Source organism: Notamacropus eugenii, chromosome 2 (assembly GCF_028372415.1).
Source record: "Notamacropus eugenii isolate mMacEug1 chromosome 2, mMacEug1.pri_v2, whole genome shotgun sequence".
Classification (NCBI taxonomy): Eukaryota; Metazoa; Chordata; class Mammalia; order Diprotodontia; family Macropodidae; genus Notamacropus; species Notamacropus eugenii.
The window spans coordinates 501,175,820-501,196,623 of NC_092873.1; the positions used below are offsets into that span (position 1 = coordinate 501,175,820).

The 20,804-nt window shown below is 42.3% G+C and overlaps 2 protein-coding genes across 6 annotated transcripts in view; one reads left to right on the forward strand and one right to left on the reverse strand.

Annotated features, from left to right (window-relative positions):
* Window positions 1–2,727, reverse strand: part of LOC140523226 (uncharacterized) — a 41,004-nt gene extending 38,277 nt beyond the window's left edge. Inside the window, exons 1-4 of the mRNA XM_072638195.1 lie at window positions 2,723–2,727; window positions 1,694–2,014; window positions 1,460–1,594; window positions 1,228–1,314 (exon numbers count right to left, since the gene is read on the reverse strand). Coding sequence (XP_072494296.1) covers window positions 1,228–1,314; window positions 1,460–1,594; window positions 1,694–2,014; window positions 2,723–2,727 — 548 coding nt within the window. The remainder of the gene's footprint in view (window positions 1–1,227; window positions 1,315–1,459; window positions 1,595–1,693; window positions 2,015–2,722) is intronic.
* The window catches only part of LRRC8D (leucine rich repeat containing 8 VRAC subunit D), a 146,963-nt gene that overhangs the window by 35,885 nt on the left and 90,274 nt on the right, over window positions 1–20,804 (forward strand). For 3 of the 5 annotated variants that reach the window (XM_072649040.1, XM_072649037.1, XM_072649038.1), the window contains exon 2: window positions 1,451–1,603. The gene's annotated coding sequence lies outside the window, so the exon portion shown is untranslated. Of the gene's footprint in view, window positions 1–1,048; window positions 1,324–1,450; window positions 1,604–20,804 lie in introns of those variants that run through there. The other 2 variants (XM_072649039.1, XM_072649041.1) reach the window with 2 other exon arrangements.

Below are 20,804 nucleotides of genomic sequence, written 5' to 3' on the forward strand. Positions count from 1 at the left end.
TGAAGTATAAATGACTGTACTGGGACTTTTTGAACTTTTGCCACCAAGTCATTTCAGGGAGGAGGGGGGGGGGAGAGGAGGGTTGGTGGGAGGTGAACGGGCTAGTAGTTGATAATGGAAAATAGCACATTGTCCTCTGGTGATTAAGGTACAGGATATTCAGTTGTGTACCAGCCCTAGGTAAGCCAGCAGAATGAGGATAATAGGTTAGCTTGCAGGACCACCCAGAGCCAACTCTGCTGACCTCTGATCCTCATCAGGCTCACTTTTCCACCAAGAATAAGTGATCCCTTTGTTCTCTGGGAGCTCAGTTATATACTTGAGGGGACGATCCCTCTTCATGTTTTGTGGGTCTGTTTGGATGAGCTCTAAAAATCAGGGATGTCTGCCCCGACCTTCTGGTAATCTAAGACGTTGTTTTGTCTTTGGCTGCCTCCGGGTAACCTTATAAAAGTCCCGTGTGTGTGCTGTTGGTCAGATTCTGTGGCAGAGTCTGAAAGAGTCGGATGGGAGAGGTGGTGATTGATGGAGCAGTGAATAAGAAATGAAGATTTTCCAGGCAATTAATAACATGTCCCAACTGTGGAATTACCATTATTATTATGAACAGAAATACTGAAAATACTCACCTATACGAGGGACCATAAGCCAGGAGAATGAAAGTAACCTTAAAACTTTTGAGTTGGAAGGGACCTGACCGGGAATGGGGGCTGGCACGTAGAAACACTGAAGCATTTTCACATTTTGATCATGTGTCTGATTTGGATCTGGCATCTATTAACTATACATCTGGATGAGTTAAGTGGAGGCAAGCTTACATTGTAGTTTCATGTCATCTGTGTTCTCTTAAGTGTAAAAGATGTAAACAGTGTCACCCCGAGGCCTTTTTGTTTTTAATCTTTGTTGTGAGGGATTCACCAGTCTTGGCAGTTAACTTTAAAAACTGGTATGCCTTAAGTTGTGGGTAGCTCCCCACATCCATACTAGTTTTGGCTTTTCATCTGACTTCGGAGGGCGGCAAAGGGGAGAGGAAAGGGCATAGGGATAGGGATAGGGCATAGGGAGGAGCTACCTGGTGTTGTATTAAGAGTGTATTTGAGTTTGAGGAGAGTAGGGGGCACCCAGCATGTGAATGGAAATGGAAGGGCTCAGGGCCCGTCTTGTAGCGTGACTGCCAGCAGGGGGAAGACCATGGGGATAGAGGCAGCAGAGGCCATGCCGGCTCACGGTTGGTATCTGGGGGACCGAGGAGCAATCACCCTCCCGGGGAGCCAGAGAGCTAGGCGAAACGGCTGCTCCAGCCTGCCCACCGGACTGACAATGGTGAAGCAGGCAATTATGCAACCTCCAAGCCCCCTCTCCCTCCCCCTCCTCTATGGCTCCGTCCCTCCCTCCACTCTGCCAACACTCGATTTCTCTCTCTTTCTCTCTCCCTTGTGTTTTCAAACAGGAAGTGCACGCTTGTCTGTAACGTGCCGCCGGGTCCCAGAATGAAGGAGTGAGGTCTCCCAGCTGCCTGTGCCGGATCCTCGACTCGGGAGCCCGCTGCAGTCTGAGTTTACCGAGAGCACCCTGAGGCAAGCAGGGTAGCCGCCTGGTCCAGGTAAAAGGGGCACACGAGGGGTGATGGCGGGGAGGGGGGGGGCACTCCCGAGCAGACAAGCCGCGGGCTCGCTGACTTCTGGGCTGTCACTGATGGGTGCCCCCTTGGCTCTCGGAGGTGCCTCCTTGTGCTGTGAGGCTGGCCCGCTTCCACCTTATTTCACTCTGTCTCCTTCCCTCTGTTCTTTGCCCCAAACTCCGCCGCCGCCGCTCGCGGGGGATGTCTAGGGAGATGCCCGACCCTGCTTGGACGGGGTAGGAGAAGCAGCGTGCGCCCGTTCTGGGCTCGGCGCCCAAGCTGGCTGCCCGCTGCCGGTGGCAGGCTCCCCCAGCCCGCGGCGGCCGCGGCCGATGCTGCCTCTGCCGGCCTCCTCCCGCACGCTGCCACTGCTGTTCCGCCAGCTCTTTGTTCCTGGCACAGGACAATTCTTAAGGGTTATTTTCTGGCTTGTGCTGGGAAACTGCTGAAATTGTGGTTTTGATTTTTCGAAGGAGATGCTGGGGAGAAAGGAAGGGAGAAGAAAAAAGAAGGGCTGTTGAGTTGAGGGGTGTATCGAGGGAGACAGGAGGGAGATCTCTTCGTTTACCTCTGAAGGAAATCCTGCTGCTGCTGAAATGCCCCTTCTTTAGGCTATAGAGTAAGCAGCTGGACTCTTTCCTCTCTGTGGCAGGAGATCCAGGCCAGAAGGTAGAAGGTAGCTGGGCAGGGGATGGTAGGCAAGAGAAATAAAGGGGTACAGACTCCCGAGATGGCAGAGAGCTCTGGGGTGAATTATTTAGTCTGGTGTCTGGGCTATTAATTCCTGTCTGGTTTCTTGGTCAGGCTTCCTTTGCCTAGACAGAAGCTACTTTTTAAAAGTAGGAGCCAGACATCTTTGGTTTGTTCAGTGTTGCTCATCACCCAGTTACCTTTGAGCCCAGCTTTTCTTGGCTACAACTGGCACAGTGGTACCTCATGAGGATGCCTTGTTCCATCTTAGCAAAGATGTCACCAGGCTCAGAGAAAAGTGGCTTTTGTCCCTACCTCTGTTCTGGTCATTTCCCTTGCAGTTCTTTTCTCTGCAGATCCCTAAATCAGTTGGACTTTTTCACCAGCCAAATCCTGACCATACTCTGTTACGCCATGCCGGCAGCTGGCATTTATTGGGCATTTTAAGATTCGCAAAGCACTTTACATTCATCATTCATTTATTCATCAGCAAGCACTAATTAAGAGCCTACTGGGTGCCGGGCAGACTACTAGGTGCCGGGTGAGAAAGAAAAGGCATTTTCTCCCAGACAAACACCCTCCTCCTTGAAGCAAACTGAGGGCAGATCAGTGGGGATGAGGAAAACCAGTTCGGTCTGAAGCTGTTTGGGGCTGTAAGTTGTCCATTTGAGTCATATTAATACCTGATGAATTTTTAAAACTAATTTTCATACACAGTGGTGAAGAAAGAAATCCTTTATGTGCAGAAATATTTCTTCCTATAGAGCATCATTGCTGGGGGACCAGGGAAGAGTGGAAGTCTCTCCATGACTCTTCTAAGAAAGGATGGAATTCTGTTCCTACACATAGCCATCATTCCTTGTATTAGGCAATCAGGGTTCAACCCGTGCCAGAGTCAGTTGTGATTATTTAGAGCATGATATAGATTCCTGCCAGGAACACTATAGATGATGAAAGATTCATTGCGATTTCTTTAGTAGGCAGTTCATTGTGATTCCATGGAGGAGTGAGTGATGGATGGTGGCAAAGTGAAATGCATGGTCAAATTGAGAGATCACTGGCCTTGGAGTTAGAGAATCTGAGTTCAAACACCACCTCTGGCATTTTCTTTGTATGTGACCATGGGAAATTAGCTAAGTCTCCCTGGACTTCAGTTTCCTCAGTCTGTAAAATGGGTTAGCCTAAGTGGTCTCTGAGGTTTTTCCAGGTCTCGAGATAAGCTTAGAACTGGAAAGGGACTTTAAAAGCCTTATAATCCAACCCTTTCATTTTAAGAGGATATCCAAGATCACAGGGGTAATATATGGCAGAGGCAGGATTTAGAATCCAAAGGTGTCACCCTTCCCACTACACCAAGCCCCCTTTGATCCTATTTCCTATTTCTTCTGTTGAATAGGGATAGGGACCTAATCTGTGATTTCATAGGTTTAGGGAACTCCCAGATGAGGAAATTATCTCTTCTGATTCAGCTTGCCATCCTCTCTACAATTAATAGCCTTAGTTGTCCAGAGCACTGAGGGGTTAAGTTATTTGTCCGGGGTCACTCAGCCATAGAAGAGACTTGAACCCAAAGTCTGCCTGTATTCACAGCTGACTTTCTATCCAGGCTACCACACAGCCTTGACTAAAATAGTAATAAAATTGTGCCCTTCATTTGTGTATCCCTGTATGGATTTCAAGCCACAGCTCTCTAATATATAACTATATTAGAGTAAGAATAATAATAAATAGATCCTAGGTAAGAGAGAGATACTTTATAGATCATCTAGTCTGTCATTTTATAGATGAAGATATTGAGACCTCAAGAGGTTAAGTGACTTAACGGTATCACAAGAAAACACATAAGTAACAAAGACGTAATTTGCAGTCACATCCCCAGACTCCAAATTTATCACTTTGGTTTTATCAGGATATATCCTAAATATACCTTAAGGAGTAAAAACAAAACAAAACAAAACAAAACAAAAAAAAAACCCTAATTTTTTGCTTCTATTTTAGAAGAAATATAGGAAGTAAAGTAAGTCTAGGCTTTTATTGGTTAAGACTTTAGACTGACTTAGGCCTGTCTATGGTGTCCTCCGGCAACCAGGAGAAGGAAGGGATCTTGCAGAACCAGGTGACTTCCTCTCATTTTTTAAGAAGGAATTTAATGGAGACATCAGAGTTTGTGCATCTTGAAAAAAGGTGTGATGGGATGAGAAAGGTAAAGTAGAATTTCAGAGAGGCCTGGAAAGTACAGCTGCAATCTCAGACCCACTATCATTTTCCAGTCATTTTGTCTTGGGATTGAGTCTTCAATCTGTCCTTTACTTCCTTGGCATTTGTTGTCCCAAGAAGCAGGTGGAGGGTGGCTATCTCACTTGTATGTATTCCTCCTAGGAGATGGACTTGTGATGCAGGGGACATCCTAAGCATCATTTCAGAATGTCTTTAACTACCCAGTGAGAGATTAAATCAACAGACAGTAACTGAACCCTAGAATTACTCTCAATTAGGTGTTCCTTGGTTTGACAGGTCAACTCCCATTTTTCCCAATAATGATAATAACACCAATATTAAAGAGTGGCAGTGTGATGTAATAGGTAGACGACCAGCCCTGGAGTCAGGAAGACCTGGGTTCAAGTCTAGCCTCCAATAGGTATTTGTTGAATGACTTGGGGCAAATGCCTCCACCTCTCAGGGTTCCAGGCCACTCTTTGAGAGTCCAAGTTAAAGGGGAGTTAGTTGAATATCTGCCATCTGTAGAGGGAGTTTCCACCCAGATGCAATCATGGTTCTGAATATTAACAACAATAATAATTAACTGACATTCATAAAGCGGATGGAGGCTTGCGAAGTGATTTGCTTTCATGATCTCATTTGTCCGTCCCCACAGCCCTGTGAGATGAGTGCTAGAGTGTTATTATCCCCATTTTCCAGAAGGAGAAACAAAGGCTGGGACAGAGGAGGGAGAGAGACAGAAAGAGAGAGAGGAGAAAAAGAGGGAGAAAGATGAGGGGGAAACAGTGCGGGGGGGGGGGAGAAAAAGAGAGAAGGGGGAGGGAAGAGAGGGGGAGAGAGACTGAAAGTGAAAGAAGGGAGGGGGAGACAGACTTGGGGGAGGGGGAAAGGAGAAGAGAGAAAAAAGGGAGGAGAAGAGAGACAGACAGTGAGAGAGAGAGGGGAAGAGGGAAAGAGAGAGAGAGAGTGTGTGTGTATGTGTGTGTGTGTGTGTGAGAAAGAGAGAGAGAGAGAGAGAGAGAGAGAGAGAGAGAGAGAGAGAGAGAGAGAAAAGAAGGGGGAGAAGGGGAAGGGAAAGAGACAGGAAGGGAGGGAGAGAGAATGAGATTAAGAATAAGTGACTCAGCCAGGGTCTTGCAGCTGTGGAGGATCTGAGGTGGGATCTTAACCCTGGCCTTGGCAGTTCCAGGAGCAGCCCTCCATCCTGTGATTTACCACAGACCAGGCTTTGTCTCCTTAGGACTTAATACTTCCGTGACTGTGATACTCCTCCTTCCCCTCCAAGACTAGATTTATCCGGGTTTCATCAGCACAATATAGTGCTGCTGTTGCCAAACCCCTTGAGGCATGTTCATGCCAGCCTTTCAAATCGACCTTAAATCATGTTCTGGGATTAAGGCTTCATTATGTTGAATGGCGAGGTTGGCACATTTTAATGTTTTGGAACAACAATAAAAAAATGGTGAGGTACTGGAGATAGATTGACTTCCCCTAAGATTGTAAGGCTACCTTTGATATCTATTAGGAGCAGTAAGGGACCTTGAAAATCATCTATAGAAACTTCCTTATAGGACAGATGAGGACATGGATGCCCAGAAAGATTAGGGGATTTGCCCTAGGTAGGAAACAGCAGTCAGATTTCGAATCCAGGTCCTCTGACTCCAGATTCAGTGTTCTTACCATGGTACTGTCACATACCAGCAGTAAATAACTTACTTTTTTGGTTGGGGATGGTGAGGAGGAAGATGGAGAATATATCTGTTAACTGAATTTGGCTTATGCATGACATAACTCAGGTGAGTGAGCCTGACTCCATGACTCACCTGTCATCGGAATAAGACGTAGTACTAGAAGTCAGGTCTTCCGAGGTCCACCCCTGGTCCTATCTCCACATCACTCTGCCTCCCAAGTTCCAGCTCAGTATTCCAAGGACCGTAGCTCCCTCTGCCAATAAGAGAGAGCTCAGCTTCTAAGACAATAGTAGCTGCTAACTCAGCCAGAACAGATCTGGCATCTACAGGGAAGAGCCAGTCCATGCAGAATCTTGACTTTGGATGAGATCTTGTATCCATATTGAGTCTCCGTAATGGGGAGATTTGAGGTCCTCTGACATTTAGTAATTTTTAGTCAGTGTGTTACAATTTTATTTCCCAGAATATTTTCCCACAGTATTTGGTTTTTAAAAAACTTTCATCACTTTCTATTGATACAGTTGGTGCCATGACACCAACTAGCATAAGAGGGCCTGAGTAAAACCTGTCATTAAATAAAGCCCCAGAGAGTGAGTGTTGTGGTGGATAGAAATCTGACCTTGGAGCCAGGAAGACCTGGATTCTAATCCTGCCTCAAACACATACTGGTGTGTGACCTTGGGAAAGTCTCTTGACCTGCCATTGTCCCAGGAGATTCTCTGAAGACTAAGATGCAGAGAAGGTGCCCTCCTACTTGTATAATGGGAGTTTCCTTATCTAGGCGTTTCCTGTACAGAGTAAAATCACAGGGTCAGCCCCTGTCCTAATTATCCCAGCCACTGCTAGCATCAGTGTTATGACTAGTAAGCGTTTATCGACTCACTGATTTCTAAGCAGTAATCGCCCAAACTCTTGGATCAGGAAGGCAATTGAGAAGCTAGAAGTGGGAGCCCAAAATATTAAAGGAGCTTGCGGTCTGTGCCAGGATCTGTTGAAGCAACTGAGAATATTTGGCCCGGAGGAGAGAGGGAGCATGGTATAGCTGTATTCTGAGTAGGACATACCATAGCTATATTCAAGCATTTGAAAGGCTATCTTGTCACGAAGGTTTGGGCTTCTTTTGTGCCCCAGGGCGAAATTAATGCTGGAAATTTAGGCTTTCGTAAGGAACAATTTCCTTATAATTACAGCTATTCCAAAGGCAGTCAAGCAGATACTAGCCGCCCTGTTGTCTGGTGTGTTGTAGGAGTATGTCAAGTCTTTCTGTAGCATGGGTTGGACTTAATGATGGTTTCTTAGGACCTTTCCATCTCTGAGGTTCACTGGAGAAATGTTAAGTGGATGTGCAAATGTGCATAAAGATCATTCTTTAATAGAGTGATGATTTAGGACAATTAATGTTCAGGTTGGGTCTTGCCAAGTTTACTTTTGGTCACTTCGTTTCCCATATCTCCGTTGATTCCCCCCTTCCCCCCAGAGTCTAACCATTCATTTCTCGAAGGGAATGGAATCCAGTACGGAGCCATTAAAATGTCTTCTTGTTACATTGTTGCGAATGTACTCAAAGTCAAACCATGTCCCTCTAAGACAATGACTTGGTATTTCATAGGTATGGTTTGCCTCCTAGATGGATGTTAATCTCGTTCTAAAATGGTGTTGTTGCTCAATCATGTCCCACTCTTTGTGACCTCAATTGAGATTTTCTTGGCAAGGATACTGGAGTGGTTTGCTGTTTTCTTTTCTGGCTCATTTTTTTTTAACATGAGGAAACTGAGGCAGACAGGATTAAGTGACTCTCTCTGGGTCACACAGCTAAGGTAATGTATAAAAAGTTTGAGACATAATTTCTGGGTAATTAATCATTTTATTAATTATGGCTAGCAAATAATTAATAAAAGGATGGTTATTTGGCTATGTCTCTAAAACCAAGACCCCTCTTGGAACCTATTCAGTGCTTACATGCCCTTCCTCAGGATGGAAATCAACTCTGATTGGTTAACTATTAATGAATATTATATTGAGAGGTGGACCTATTCTAATAAGGGGCTGGGGGAACTTGATTGATTATATCACTTTTACTACCAGACCACCCTCAGTCCGGGTCATCTGGAACAGGGGTAGGGAACCTGTGTCCTCAAGGCCACATGTGACCCTCTACATCCTCAAGTACAACCCTTTGAATGAATCTAAACTTCACCAAACAAATCCCTTTAATAAAAGGATTTGTTCTGCAAAATTTGGACTTAAGGCAAAAGACCACACCCCAGGACCTAGAAGGTCCTTGTCTAGATCCTAGACAAAGAATCTGCCCCTCACCAGAAAACACTATGGGCTTCTCCACTTGGGTTTGAACAAGATAGAGAAGAAAGTTAATCCAATTTCATTATCAGGACTATCCTCCAGATACTGACTGAATCACAAGGGACTGATTCCTGAAAGGGGAAAAACCTTAGTCCTAATTCAGTAAGTGGTTATTAATATAAGAGAGAATAATCTCTATCTACTGTGCCGCCTAGCTACTCTATCCTTCAAAAAAAAAAAAATTATTCTAAAATACCAGCCTCCTAAAGGGTTAAAGGGGATTATAGACCTCCAGCTGGAAGGTACTCTAAGACGCAGCTGTCTTTTCTCATACCCTTATTTTACAGATCAGGAAACTTATGATCCGAGCAGTAATACAGTAGATTTAAATTTTGCTAGTTAACTAGTTCTTTTACCTTGGGGAAGTCCCTTGGGGCATTCTGCCTGTTGGTCTCTAAAGTCCTTTAAAGCTCTAAGTCTACGCTTCTGTGCTATCGCTTGGTGGCTTGCTTCAGTTCACACAGGTAGTAAGTAGGGGAACCTGCATTTGAACGCAGGTGCCCTGGCTCCAGATTTTCTGTTCTTTCCACTATACCATAATGTTTCTTTACTTTCTTCAGTTTATTTTGTTTCCGGTTCATAGAGTCTTAGGATTTGGAAGGAACCTCAGAAGGTTTTCTAATCTAATTCCTACCTGAAACATGAAATCCTTTTAAATCCCCAGCCACTGATTAGTCACCTCTCCTTCACTTTACACTGCTCCAGTAATGAGAACTCAGTGCTTAGCAGGAAAAGAGAATACTGCGGAACTGTATTCAAGTATTTATTGTTGTTGTACAATTGTTTCAGTTGTGTCGGACTCTTTGGCAGACACAGCTTTTCTCTGGCAAAGATACTGGAGTGCTTTGCCATTTTCTTCTCCAGTTCGTTGTACAGATGAGGAAACTGAGGCAAATAGGGTGAAGTAACTTGCCTAGGGTCACACTATTGTTTTATAAACCAGGAACTGAGACCAGCAGGGTGAAGGACTTGCTCAGGGTACCTCAGCTAAGAAGTGTCAGAGGCCAGATTTGAATGCACAAAGATGAGTCTTCCTGACTCCAGGCCCAGTGCTCTATCCAATGTACCACCTAGCTTCCCATTCAAGTATTCACATGACTGTTGTGTGGCTGGGTGATCAGATTTATTGTTTTTGGCCCCAGAGGGCAGAATCAGGAGTGAGGAGTGGAAGTTTCAAAGATGTTAATTTAAAGGAGGGCAGGAAAAAAAATCTTAATAATTTAAGTTTATTAAAAGTGGAAAGTGACAGTCTTGAGAGGTAAAGAATTCTCCTCCTCATAAACATTTCATACTCAGACTTGGTGGCTGGTTGGTGGTTTGTTAAAAAGAAAATCTTCCTTTTGGGGTCTGAGCTAGGCTGGGCCAACAAGGTCTTTCCCAGCTCTCTGATCATACAGAAAGAATCACACAGTAATTCCTTCATAGATTGAGCTAAAATCTGTCTCTCTGTGCTTTTCCCCATTATTCATCACCTTCCTTACCCTACTTGGTCCTTACCTCCAGGGCTAGGCAGAATAAATTTGATCCATTTTCTCTTTGAAAACCTTTTGAGTGTTTGAAGATACTGTTCCGGTCCCCTTCTAGTCTTGTCTTCTCCAAACTAGCCACAGTCTTTCTAACTGCTCCTCATAACACAGTTTCATATCCCTCTCATGGCCACCATCCTCAACCCTTTCCAGCTCATACTCCCTCAAAAAATGGGATGCCCAGAATGGAAAACAAGACAGGCAGCGTGGCATATTGCAGTGGTGACAAACCGAGACAATCGGGGCCACTAAACCATACACAAGAATCCTGTGGAGCACAGATTGACTTAGAAAACCATATATTAACATTATCTGTGTTTTATTGTATTCTTCTGTATTTTGTTAAAGACTTCCCAGTTACATCTTAATCTGGTTCTGGTCACACTCCAGAGTGTTGTGCATCTTTGTGGGATATCTTTGGGTAGTAGAAAGGTTGTTACTAGAAGTTAGGAGAGACCCTAGTTCAAATCCTGCCTTTTTCACTTTCTGGCTCTGTGACCCTGGGCCATGTATCTTGACCTTTCTGAGCATCAGCTTCCTTATCTGAGGGCTAATACTTCACAGGGATTAAGTTCCTGTGAGGTATCCTATATAAAATATTTTTCAGACTTTAAGGAGCTGTATCAGTGTTGGTTCCTTACTATTGTTCAAGATAGAGTGCCAGGCTTGGAATTGGGAAGACATGAGTTCAAATCTAGCTTTGAAACACTTCCTAGGTATGTGACCCTGGGCAAGTCACTTCACCCTGTTTGCCTCAGTTTCCTCATCTGTAAAACGGGCTGAAGAAGAAAATGGTAAACCACTCAGATGTCTTTGCCAAGAAAATCCCAAATGGGCTCATGAAGAGTTGGACATGGCTGAAAATGACTGAACAACTAAAGTATGGACACTGTACTTTTATTTTTGCAAACTAAATTTTTTGGGGGGGGCATGTCTGGCATATAGTAGGGTTCAACTTTAACAAACACATAAATCTTCTCCATGTACAATGCATTATGTGCGAAATGCCATACAGTCTAGTAGAGGGATGCTCCAGACATGCAGATAGCTGTGTTGTACATCATCAATGTCTAAAAGGTACAAACTCTTTGAGATCCAAGGAGGGAAGAAAAGCTTATTGTGAACTGTAGGGTCTGGGAAGCCTTCACAGAGGAGACAACACTCTTAAAAAGATCACTAGAATTTTTAGCCTTGTAGCAAAGGCTAGCCGACCAAAGTGCAGTCAGTAGAATGTCGGTTCCTCCAAGACTGGGACTGATTCATGTTTGTGTTTCATGTCTCCCCAGGGCCTGGCACAAAGTTGGTGCTTAAAAGCTGTTGAATTGGAGGAAGGAGGGGTGACTTTTACCTGGGGAGAATTTTGAAAGGCTTTGTACTCTCTACTTGGTTGTATCACTCCAGGGCAGGGATGGCCCCAGAATCTAGCACAGGCTTACTACATCCTAGGTGCTTAATTAATATTTGTTGAATCACGTTAAGAAAAGGATAGTGTTTTAGGGTTTTTTTGTTTTTTTTTTTTTTGGCCAGGTTGTCTCATTGAACCTGTGTGAACTTTATAGAGGTCACTGTCTCCCTTTCTAGGTATAAATACGCCATCCATTTAATAATCAGTCTTAGAATTTGGCTAGAGGTTCTTCAGACACCTCACAAATTCAGCTCTGGGAGCCATTATTTCTTATTTATTAATGAGAGTTGTATAAATGGAGTGCCTTTGCAAAGTCATATAAAATTTGGCCAGAATTGGAATTTAGGTACAGTTGTCTAGAATATTAAGTTGTGCTTACATAAGCAATCCAGTGAACATGAGCTGTTGGAATTGTTCATCCAGAGTTCCTAAGTCTGTAGGAAGATGACCCATCTCTCCCTTTCCACACTAGATTTATTCTTTTCTCATCCCAGATAATGCTATTGAGACACTATCAATAAGACTTTAAGGTGGAACAGTATATAGAGAAGATGCTAGGCTTCCAGTCAGAAGGCCACATTCATTGCTCTTGACTCCAGCCTAGGCCCTTGATCTGTAAACCTCAGTCTCCTCTGCCACAGAATAAGAGTTATTTTGTGATCAAGTGAGATTCTCTAGAAAATTTTTTTTAACAACATAGTGTCATAGAAGAGAATGTTGGAGCTGCTGATTCATACTTTTATTATGTGTTGAGATATATTTCCAGTAGTAATAGATATTAATTTGGACTGATGTTTTCAACCACAGTGGATAGAGTGCTGGACCTGGAGTCAAGAAGACGCATCTTCCCAAGTTCAAATCTGGCTTCAGGTACTTCTACCTGTGTGACCCTGGGCAAGTCACTTCACCCTGTTTGCCTCAGTTTCTTCATCTGTAAAATGAGCTGGAGAAAGGAAATGGCAAACCACTCCATGTCTTTGCTAAGAAAACCCTAAATGGGGTCACTGACACAACTGAGTAACACTTCAACCTCAGGTTTTTATGAAGGGTCTACGCTGTGTGCCAGGGGCTAGAACTATACAAACTAACCCAAATCACTTTGTACCCTCGGCAAACTTACACTCTGTTGGGGGCAGGGTTACTTTGTATATGTTTTGCATTTATTTTTCTGTTCCTATATTGTTTCCCCTCTCATTTAAAGTACCCAGCAATTGGTATCTTCTCATATCCCATTGAAAAACCTCAGAAGAAGGAGGAAGGGGAAAAAGAAGGGAACAATCTTTGGTTAATTCTGCCATGTACCAGGCCCTATGCAAGTATTTGATCTTAAGAAGGCTCTGGTTTCAGTTCTTTTATTCACTAGCAGTGTGACCTTGGCCAAGTCACTTAACCTATTCCAGTCCTCTGGCTCTTCTGTAAAATGGGGAGAGGTAGGGCTGGGGAGGTTGGGCTAGATTACGTATTCTTATCCTGGGATCTGGGATATTTTTTTTTAATTTAATATTTTGATAACTTTATTTCACTATAAGTGGCTTCCTTTGTAATCCTCTTTATTTTATGCATTTAAAAGCATTCTGAGAATGCTTCTCCAATCTGGCCTAGGAGAAGTCCGTGAGACACTAAATCACTTGAAATCCTTTGAATAAAATATAGATCAAGGATGCGGGATGTAGCTCCAAATTTCAATCCTGTGAAGTTGTAGGGAAGTCTGAGTTGCCTGAGGCACAGAGTGTTAGGGACTTGCCCCACTGCACCTGATCAGTTGGGTGACATGTCTGGATTATGTTTTGACTGGTAGCACCATGTAGATGAAGTTGAGCACTAGGAGGTTAGGACTCTGAACTGTGACCTTGGGACAGAACAGAATTAAGTGGTTTGCAGAGAAGTAACTATAAGTCATCTTGCTGTCAGGGCTTGAGAGAGAGAGAGAGACAGAGACACATACACACACACACACACACATACACAGAGAAGAGAGAGAGAGAGAGAGAGAGAGAGAGAGAGAGAGAGAGAGAGAGAGAGAGAGAGAGAGAGTGAGAGAGAGAGTGTATGCTGGAATCAGAGTGCTCTGCTGGAAGGAAGGAGGATGAGCCTGTATGGTGAGTGTCTCTGCTTTTTAATTTTGTGAAAGAAGATGAATAATCTGAGTGAGTCATAAATCAAAACACTGAGGCTCCTTCCCAAGGATGAGGTAGAAAGAACACTGAGCTTGGCTTGCAGAAGAGAACACTGAACTTGGACTTTGGAAAGAGAACACTGGCCTTGGATCTCAGAAAGACTTGAATCTTCTAGGCCAGGGGAGAAAGGGCCACACTTGAGGACCTAGAGGGCCACATGAGGCCTCGAGGCCACAGGTTCCCCCCACCTACCTCCCTCTAACACGAACCACTGTGAGCAAGTCACTTATTTAATGTCTCTGAGCCTTGCTCTCTGCCCCTGTCAAGCAGCACAAAGTGCAGATAATCATACGTCTTGAGAAAGCTACCCACCAATCAGGGTTGTTTTGAGGGCTGGCTGAGATGTATCCTGGTCAGGGCACTTTGTAAACCGTAATGGGCTGAGTAAATGTGAGCCTTTATCGTTGTTGTGGATACTGTTGTTACTTTCATTATATTCACATGTGGTTAGATGATAGAGTGAGCCATCCTGAAAAAAACTAAATCACACTGGTATACATTGGAAAAACATTTTCCCCCTCTTTTATCATGCACTTAACAATAATCAACAAATATTCCAATATACAAAGAACTTGAAAGAGGATTCTGGAATAAACTTTCATGCATCTGGTTTTTAAAGTATATATTAATTTAACAAAGTCGTAACAAAATTGCCCTATTTGTCTGTCCTGTGATTAATTTCTTTATATTTTAGACTGAGTGTGATAAGTACTCTTTTATTTCTTTTTAATTGTTTTTCAACTCTGTCATTATCCCCTAACCTACTCACCAGTAGTAACGCTCTCTTGTGGCATTTATATTCTAGTGACAAATCAACAAACTGGCCATTTCTAGAAATGTCAGGATGGCGATCTCATTTTACACCCATGTTCCATCACTGCCATGCCAAGAAGGCACAGATGGCTGGCCTCATCATCAGCCCGCTTCTGCAGTCATGGTTTGGTCACTGCTTGGATCAGAATTCGGAGGTCTTTCAGAGCTGATCACAGGCTGGTCCAGTGTCTTAGTGCTGCTTTAAGCTTTAATGTTGAACTGTTTCAGTTGTTCTTCTAATTCTGCTCAAGTCTTCTCAAATTTCTCTCATTCTGTCACTTTGCTCATTTTTTAGGCACGCTAATATCCCACCACATGCACATACCATAATTTGTTCAGCCATTCCCCAGCTGAAAGGCATTCATTTTGTTTTCAGTTCTTTCCTACAGTTAAGAAGTGCCTATATATACATATACAAATATACACATGCATATATATACACACATACACATATACACATGTATACACACACATATACAGGTACACATATAGATATATGTGTATATGTACACACACACATACATATTTTGGTATATCTGGTTCCTTTTTCTCTATATTTCATCTCTTTAGGGTATACCCTAGTATTACCATATGCATTCTTCCAGTGGCAGATTCAAATCCAATAGCTTTTAGAAGTCAGCAGCGTAGTACATGGACAGCTGTCTGATAATAGGTTTCTTGAACATCTTCTCTTGTCTCTGAATATTGGAAAGAGGAAGTCTGTAGGTCAGAGACAAAAAGCAAGGAACACGTTTTAGTGACAGGAGGCCTGTGGGCAGGCAGAGTAGTTTCTCTCTGACGCTCTTGCCATGTTTTGTGGTTCCCTGAAAGATAATAGGTTAGCAGATGGTTTTTGCCACCTTACAAAGGTAGTTGATTAGGGGTACTGCTGGTTGGAATGGGGTTTTCTCTCTCTGAATTTCTTTTTCTTCCACTGTTTTCTTTCCTCCATCTCCTTCCCAACCCATCAAACACCCCTTCAAGTAGGACTGGGATTATAGTAACAATAATAGATAGAAGAAAAATATTTACAGCCACCTTTAACCGTGATCCAGCCCTCTTGTCTCCTATAAGTGATGTTCACCAACAAGATGAATTGAATCAGAAAGAATTTGAAATACATCATTTCATTATTAATCTGTCTTAGATGCCCCTCCATAGAGATGCAAACTCTCATACTAGTGTCTGCTTGCTGAAAGTAGAAATTTGGGGAGAATCTGAGATCTGAGCCGAGAAAATTCAGATGTGCTGTATTTTGCATTTGGATGCTGCTTTCACGTGTACAAAACATTTCCTAATAATAACTTTATAGGTCAGGTAGCACAAGCACTCTATTTTACAGATGAGGAAACTGAGATTCGGGTCCTAAAGGCTGCGGTCACACAGCAAGTAAGAATTGGAACTGATATTCAAACCCAGATCTCCTTCCTTCCTCTGGACCACACTGGACTGAATTCTAACCCTAAGTTGTTTTTTTTCCCGAACCTGTTTTTTTAATTCCATTTTGAATGTCAATTCCATTTCTAATCTTAATTCTTTTTAAATCCCAACTCTATTATTTACTGGCCATCTACCCTTGGGCATCATTTCCTCATCTCTAAAATGCACCTACTAGGACTTTCAAGAAACAGTAAATTTGGGCACAGGGCTGGCCTTGATAGTCAGGAAGACCTGGGTTCAGATCCTGCCTCTGACATAAAGGAGGTGGGTGCAATCTTTTAACCTCTTGGTACCCTTCAGCAACTCTCTGAAATTGAAAATAAGTTGCTGAGCTTTACCTATGATGGAAGAAGGAATTTCCACACTGGGAGTATGTATAGAGATGAAGTAATGGGTTCCTGGCCAAAATCATGATGATGGTCCATTGATGACCTCATTGGGTTGTGAGCTGTAAAGCCCTACATGGAAACACTAACCTCACCTTTTTTAGAGGGGGATTAGATGCTTTGGACTCCTGAAACATCTCTTCATTCAAAGATGAATGAGTCTAGATCAGAAGTCTGTACCTACCAGGAGAAGAATCCAGGGAGCTTAAACAAGTAGTAAGATACCTGAAAAATAAAAAACCAGTGAGTTCTAGGAGGTCATAGGGGGAGACACGATGAGTACTCCAGGTTCTTTTCTGTGCTGTTATATACATCAGATAGAAAGCTGGACATTTTCATTTTGCCCAATTAAGTTTTACACACTTGTTAAATGCTTGAAAAGTCCTTTATAGGACCGAAACATGGTCCAACAGGTTTTATAATCTACTTAAAAAGAAATTCACCCCTTCAGAGAAAGGTAACCTGGTCTTTTTTTTTTCTACCTTTCTTTCTAAAAGTCTCAGTTGTTCCTACCAATTAACAGTTCTTCAAAGTGAAACATGCTTAGTATTATTTTTAAGTAAATGAGAGCAAAATATGAAAAGCATCCTTAAGCATGTTCTTCCTTTTCCTGAGAGACGGCAGGAAGGATTTGATTTCTTAAAAATAGCCCCAATAACTTGACTATTAACTCAAAACATTAGAGATCAAAGATCCTAGGATCACAAAGATAGAAAATTATTAAGTCATTTTTCTAACCTCAGAGGACCTTGCAGCGATTTTTTTTTTTTTTTTTTTTTTTTGGTGCTTAGGACAACAGGATGTAAATGCGAAACATAGGGAAACGTATGACTTGGCACTGCAGAGATTCCCTTATCTCAAGTATTGATTCTCTCAGGGGCCACCAACGCTTATTTCTTGAGCAAGCCAGATGGACTTGGTCAGAAGCATATATCGTGACCAAGTTGGACGCATCATCACAAACAGTGACCTAGAAAGGAAAGAGAATGACCAATATTTGATGTTCCTCTAACCTGACCTACAGCCACATATCCTTGAAGTTAAATTTGCTCTATCCCTGGATTCTTTTTCATTACAGACTCAAACTTTTCTCCAGTGGAGTGACCAAGAATGGCACTTGGTAAAATTAAGAGCATATTTTGAGAGGATGTATGAGAGGATGAATCTATCATAGAATTAACAGAACATTTTATAGCTCACAGCTCTATAGATTTCAACCTTTATTTTTGAAAGCTCTTGAGGTAGGCAATGCAAACATACTATTGTCATTTTATAAATAAGATAGCATATGTATATATGTGTGTAGATAGATAGGTAGATAGATAGAAAGAAACAGCAAATTATGGTAAGTAGCAGGTATATTTGTTGTTTTTGCTTTTTTCTGGATCATTTCAGTCATGTCCAATTCTTGGTGACTATTTGGAGTTTTCTTGGCAAAAACACTGGAGTGATTTGCCATTTCCTTCTCCAGCTCGTTGAGGAAACTAGGGTAATAAGGTATTGCAAACAACTAGTCAGTGTCTGAAGCAGGATTTGAACTCACAAAGATATCTTCTCGATTCTAGTCCAAGCATATTGGTGGTGAAGTGGATATATAGCAAATGGAAATTCAAAGAGCTTAAATAGATTGTACTCTAGTCAGTATGAACTGGATTCAAACCCAGTTCTTCTGAGTCTTAAGTCCAAGGCTTTTTCCACTCTCATATTCCTTGATTGGATTAATGAAATAATCAGGAAGAAGCACATCAGTTAACTCCCTTCCAGAAAGGAGAGAAAAACCAAACTCTGAATGAGGTAATTGATTACTTTTCAGGCTACCATTTTAAAGGCAGTTTAAGATATACTTTGGTCAGTCAATCACTAAACATTTATTAAGGATGTACCTATGTGCCGGGCACCGGGGACCCAGAAGGAAGCCAAAAGATTGTCCCTGACCTCAAGAAGCTGATGGTCTAATGAGGAAAATAACATGCAAAACAGCTATGTACAAACAAGTTAAATACAGAATAAATTGAATGTTATTTGGAAGTTATCTGTTAGTAACTAGATATAAATCAAAGTTGTTATGCGTTCCAAAATAAGTTAGGACTCAAGAATTTCGGTTTATCTTTATAGGTTTAAACAAGAGAATGTGTGTTATTTTGGATAGAGTTCTAAATTTTTGCAGTCTGGAAAACCTTGGGTTCAAATCCCACCTTGGCCATTTAACAACTATTAAATAGCTAGCTCTAATGAATAATTCCATATGCGGTAAAACCTTTCTTTCCTGGAACCCTTTTGACTCGAATGTTTCTGCACTGGACTTAAGAAATAAAGAAGTAATTCAAAATAAAATACAGCAGAAATTCAGTGCAAAAATGATAAACCACCACCCACAACCCAGATGTCCTGTTTTCAGCACACATACAGATGGATCTTCCTCGGTATCAGGAGGTGACAAATTCTGGCACCCATCCCAAAGATGGCAGAGGTAAGGGTGCATTTCCATTGAAACCTGACTTCCTCATTTTAGCAATATATACCTTCTTCATTGCCATCCCCTTTTTTGTTTAAATTGTATTGATGCCTTTGGCTTTTATACAACATTTAGCCCACAATACCTAGCCCGTCCGTTGCTCCTTCTGTTGTAACAAAGAAAAACTAATAGGCAAAGCTGAAGAGAGAAAAAATTGAGAAGAACTTGCTTAACAGAGCTATCCTTAAGTACAGGGTCTGCCTTGGGAGGTTTGTACATTCCCCCAACTGGAGGTCTTCAAGGAAAAACTGGCAGACTCAGATTCTTGTGCAAGTATGTGTTGGACCTCTGAGAACTCCTCCACCTCCGAAATTCTGTGACGGAAACTGACAGTATAGACCACTTCTACAGTCCCCCAAGGCATCTGTTTTCCAGGAGCTAGGGTAGGTTTTAGAATCAGCATGGGGTTGACTATCCTAGGGCACTGCCTCTTTTGAAAGGTCATTAATTTGTTTCCCAGACCTTCTACATTCTAGAGCAGGGATTTTTAAATTTTATTTGTTTTCGGTGTTCCACAATCACCACCATATAACCTAAATTTTTTTCTCTCCCTCTCTCTCCTTCCCCCCTCTCTCCCTGAGATAGCATACAATTTTATATAGGTTCTACACATACATTCCTATTAAATACATTTTCACCATAGTCATGCTGCATGGAAGAATTAAAATAAATGGGAGAAATCATATAACAAACCAAAACGTAATACAAAAGAAAATGATCTGCTACATTCTGCGAATGAATTCCATAGTTCTTTCTCTGAATGTGGAAGGCATTTTGCCTTAAAAGACCATTGGGAATTTTTTAAGTCCTTGCATTGCAATGAAGTTCTAAGTCTACCAGAAAAAATCCTTGCACACTGTGGTTGTTGCTGTGTATAAAGTTCTCCTGGTTCTACTCCTTTCACTCAGCATCAGTTCATACAAGTCTTTCCAGGCCTCTCTGAAGTCTTCTTGTTCATCATTTCTTATAGCACAGTAGTATTCCATTACATTCATATACCACAATTTATTTAGCTATTCCCCAGTTGATGGGCATCCCCTTGATTTCCAGTTTTTGGCCACCACAAAGAGAGCTGCTATAAATATTTTTGTACATGTGGGACCCTTTCCCATTTTTATGATCTCTTGGGGATACAGTCTTAGAAGTGGTATTGCTAGGTCAAAGGGTATGCACATTTTTGTAGCCCTTTGGGCATAGTTCCAAATTGTAGAGCAGGAATTCTTAGCCACATTATAAACTCCTTTCCCAGTGTGGAGAATCCTTCAGAACCCTTTCCAGAATAATATTTTTATTTGTTTTAATTCATAAATTCCTAAAGCACAAGTCCTGTAATGTCACACACACGGAAACCATTCTCCTCCATAAACTCCAAGGGCTCCCAATTGCCTCCAGGACCAAATACAAAGTGCTCTGTTTTGACATCCAAAGTCTTCATAAGCTGGCCCCCTCCAACCTTTTCTGTCTTCTTGCACCTCGCCCCCCAACATGTACCCTTTGATCCAGTGACCTTGGCCTCCTGACTGTTGGACAAAGAAGACACTCCACCTCTCAGCTCCTGGCATTTTCTAACACTCCTTCCTCATCTCTACTTGCTATCTTTTGCCTCTTTTTCTATCCCCAGTATATCTGGCACATAGTAGGTGCTTAGTAAGTGTTTGTCGATTGATTAATAATTTAAGGAAATCCACCTTTCAGTTAGAGGTGAGTGAGAATAAAGATGCAAATCTTTTGAGGGACTTCAGGCTGAGAACCCTTGATTGAGAGGAATATACCATGGGAATTCATCTTTAGGCTGTTAAGCATGAGAAATGAAGGTTGGAACATAAAGGAATTGTGCTCCCTCAAGCAGAGGGGCTCCGTTTCCTGAGCATCGTGGTTAAGAATCAGCCTTTTTCAGAATGCCAGCTCTTGCCCACATGTGGGGTCCCCAGCGCTGTTAGAAAAATGACCATCATTCTT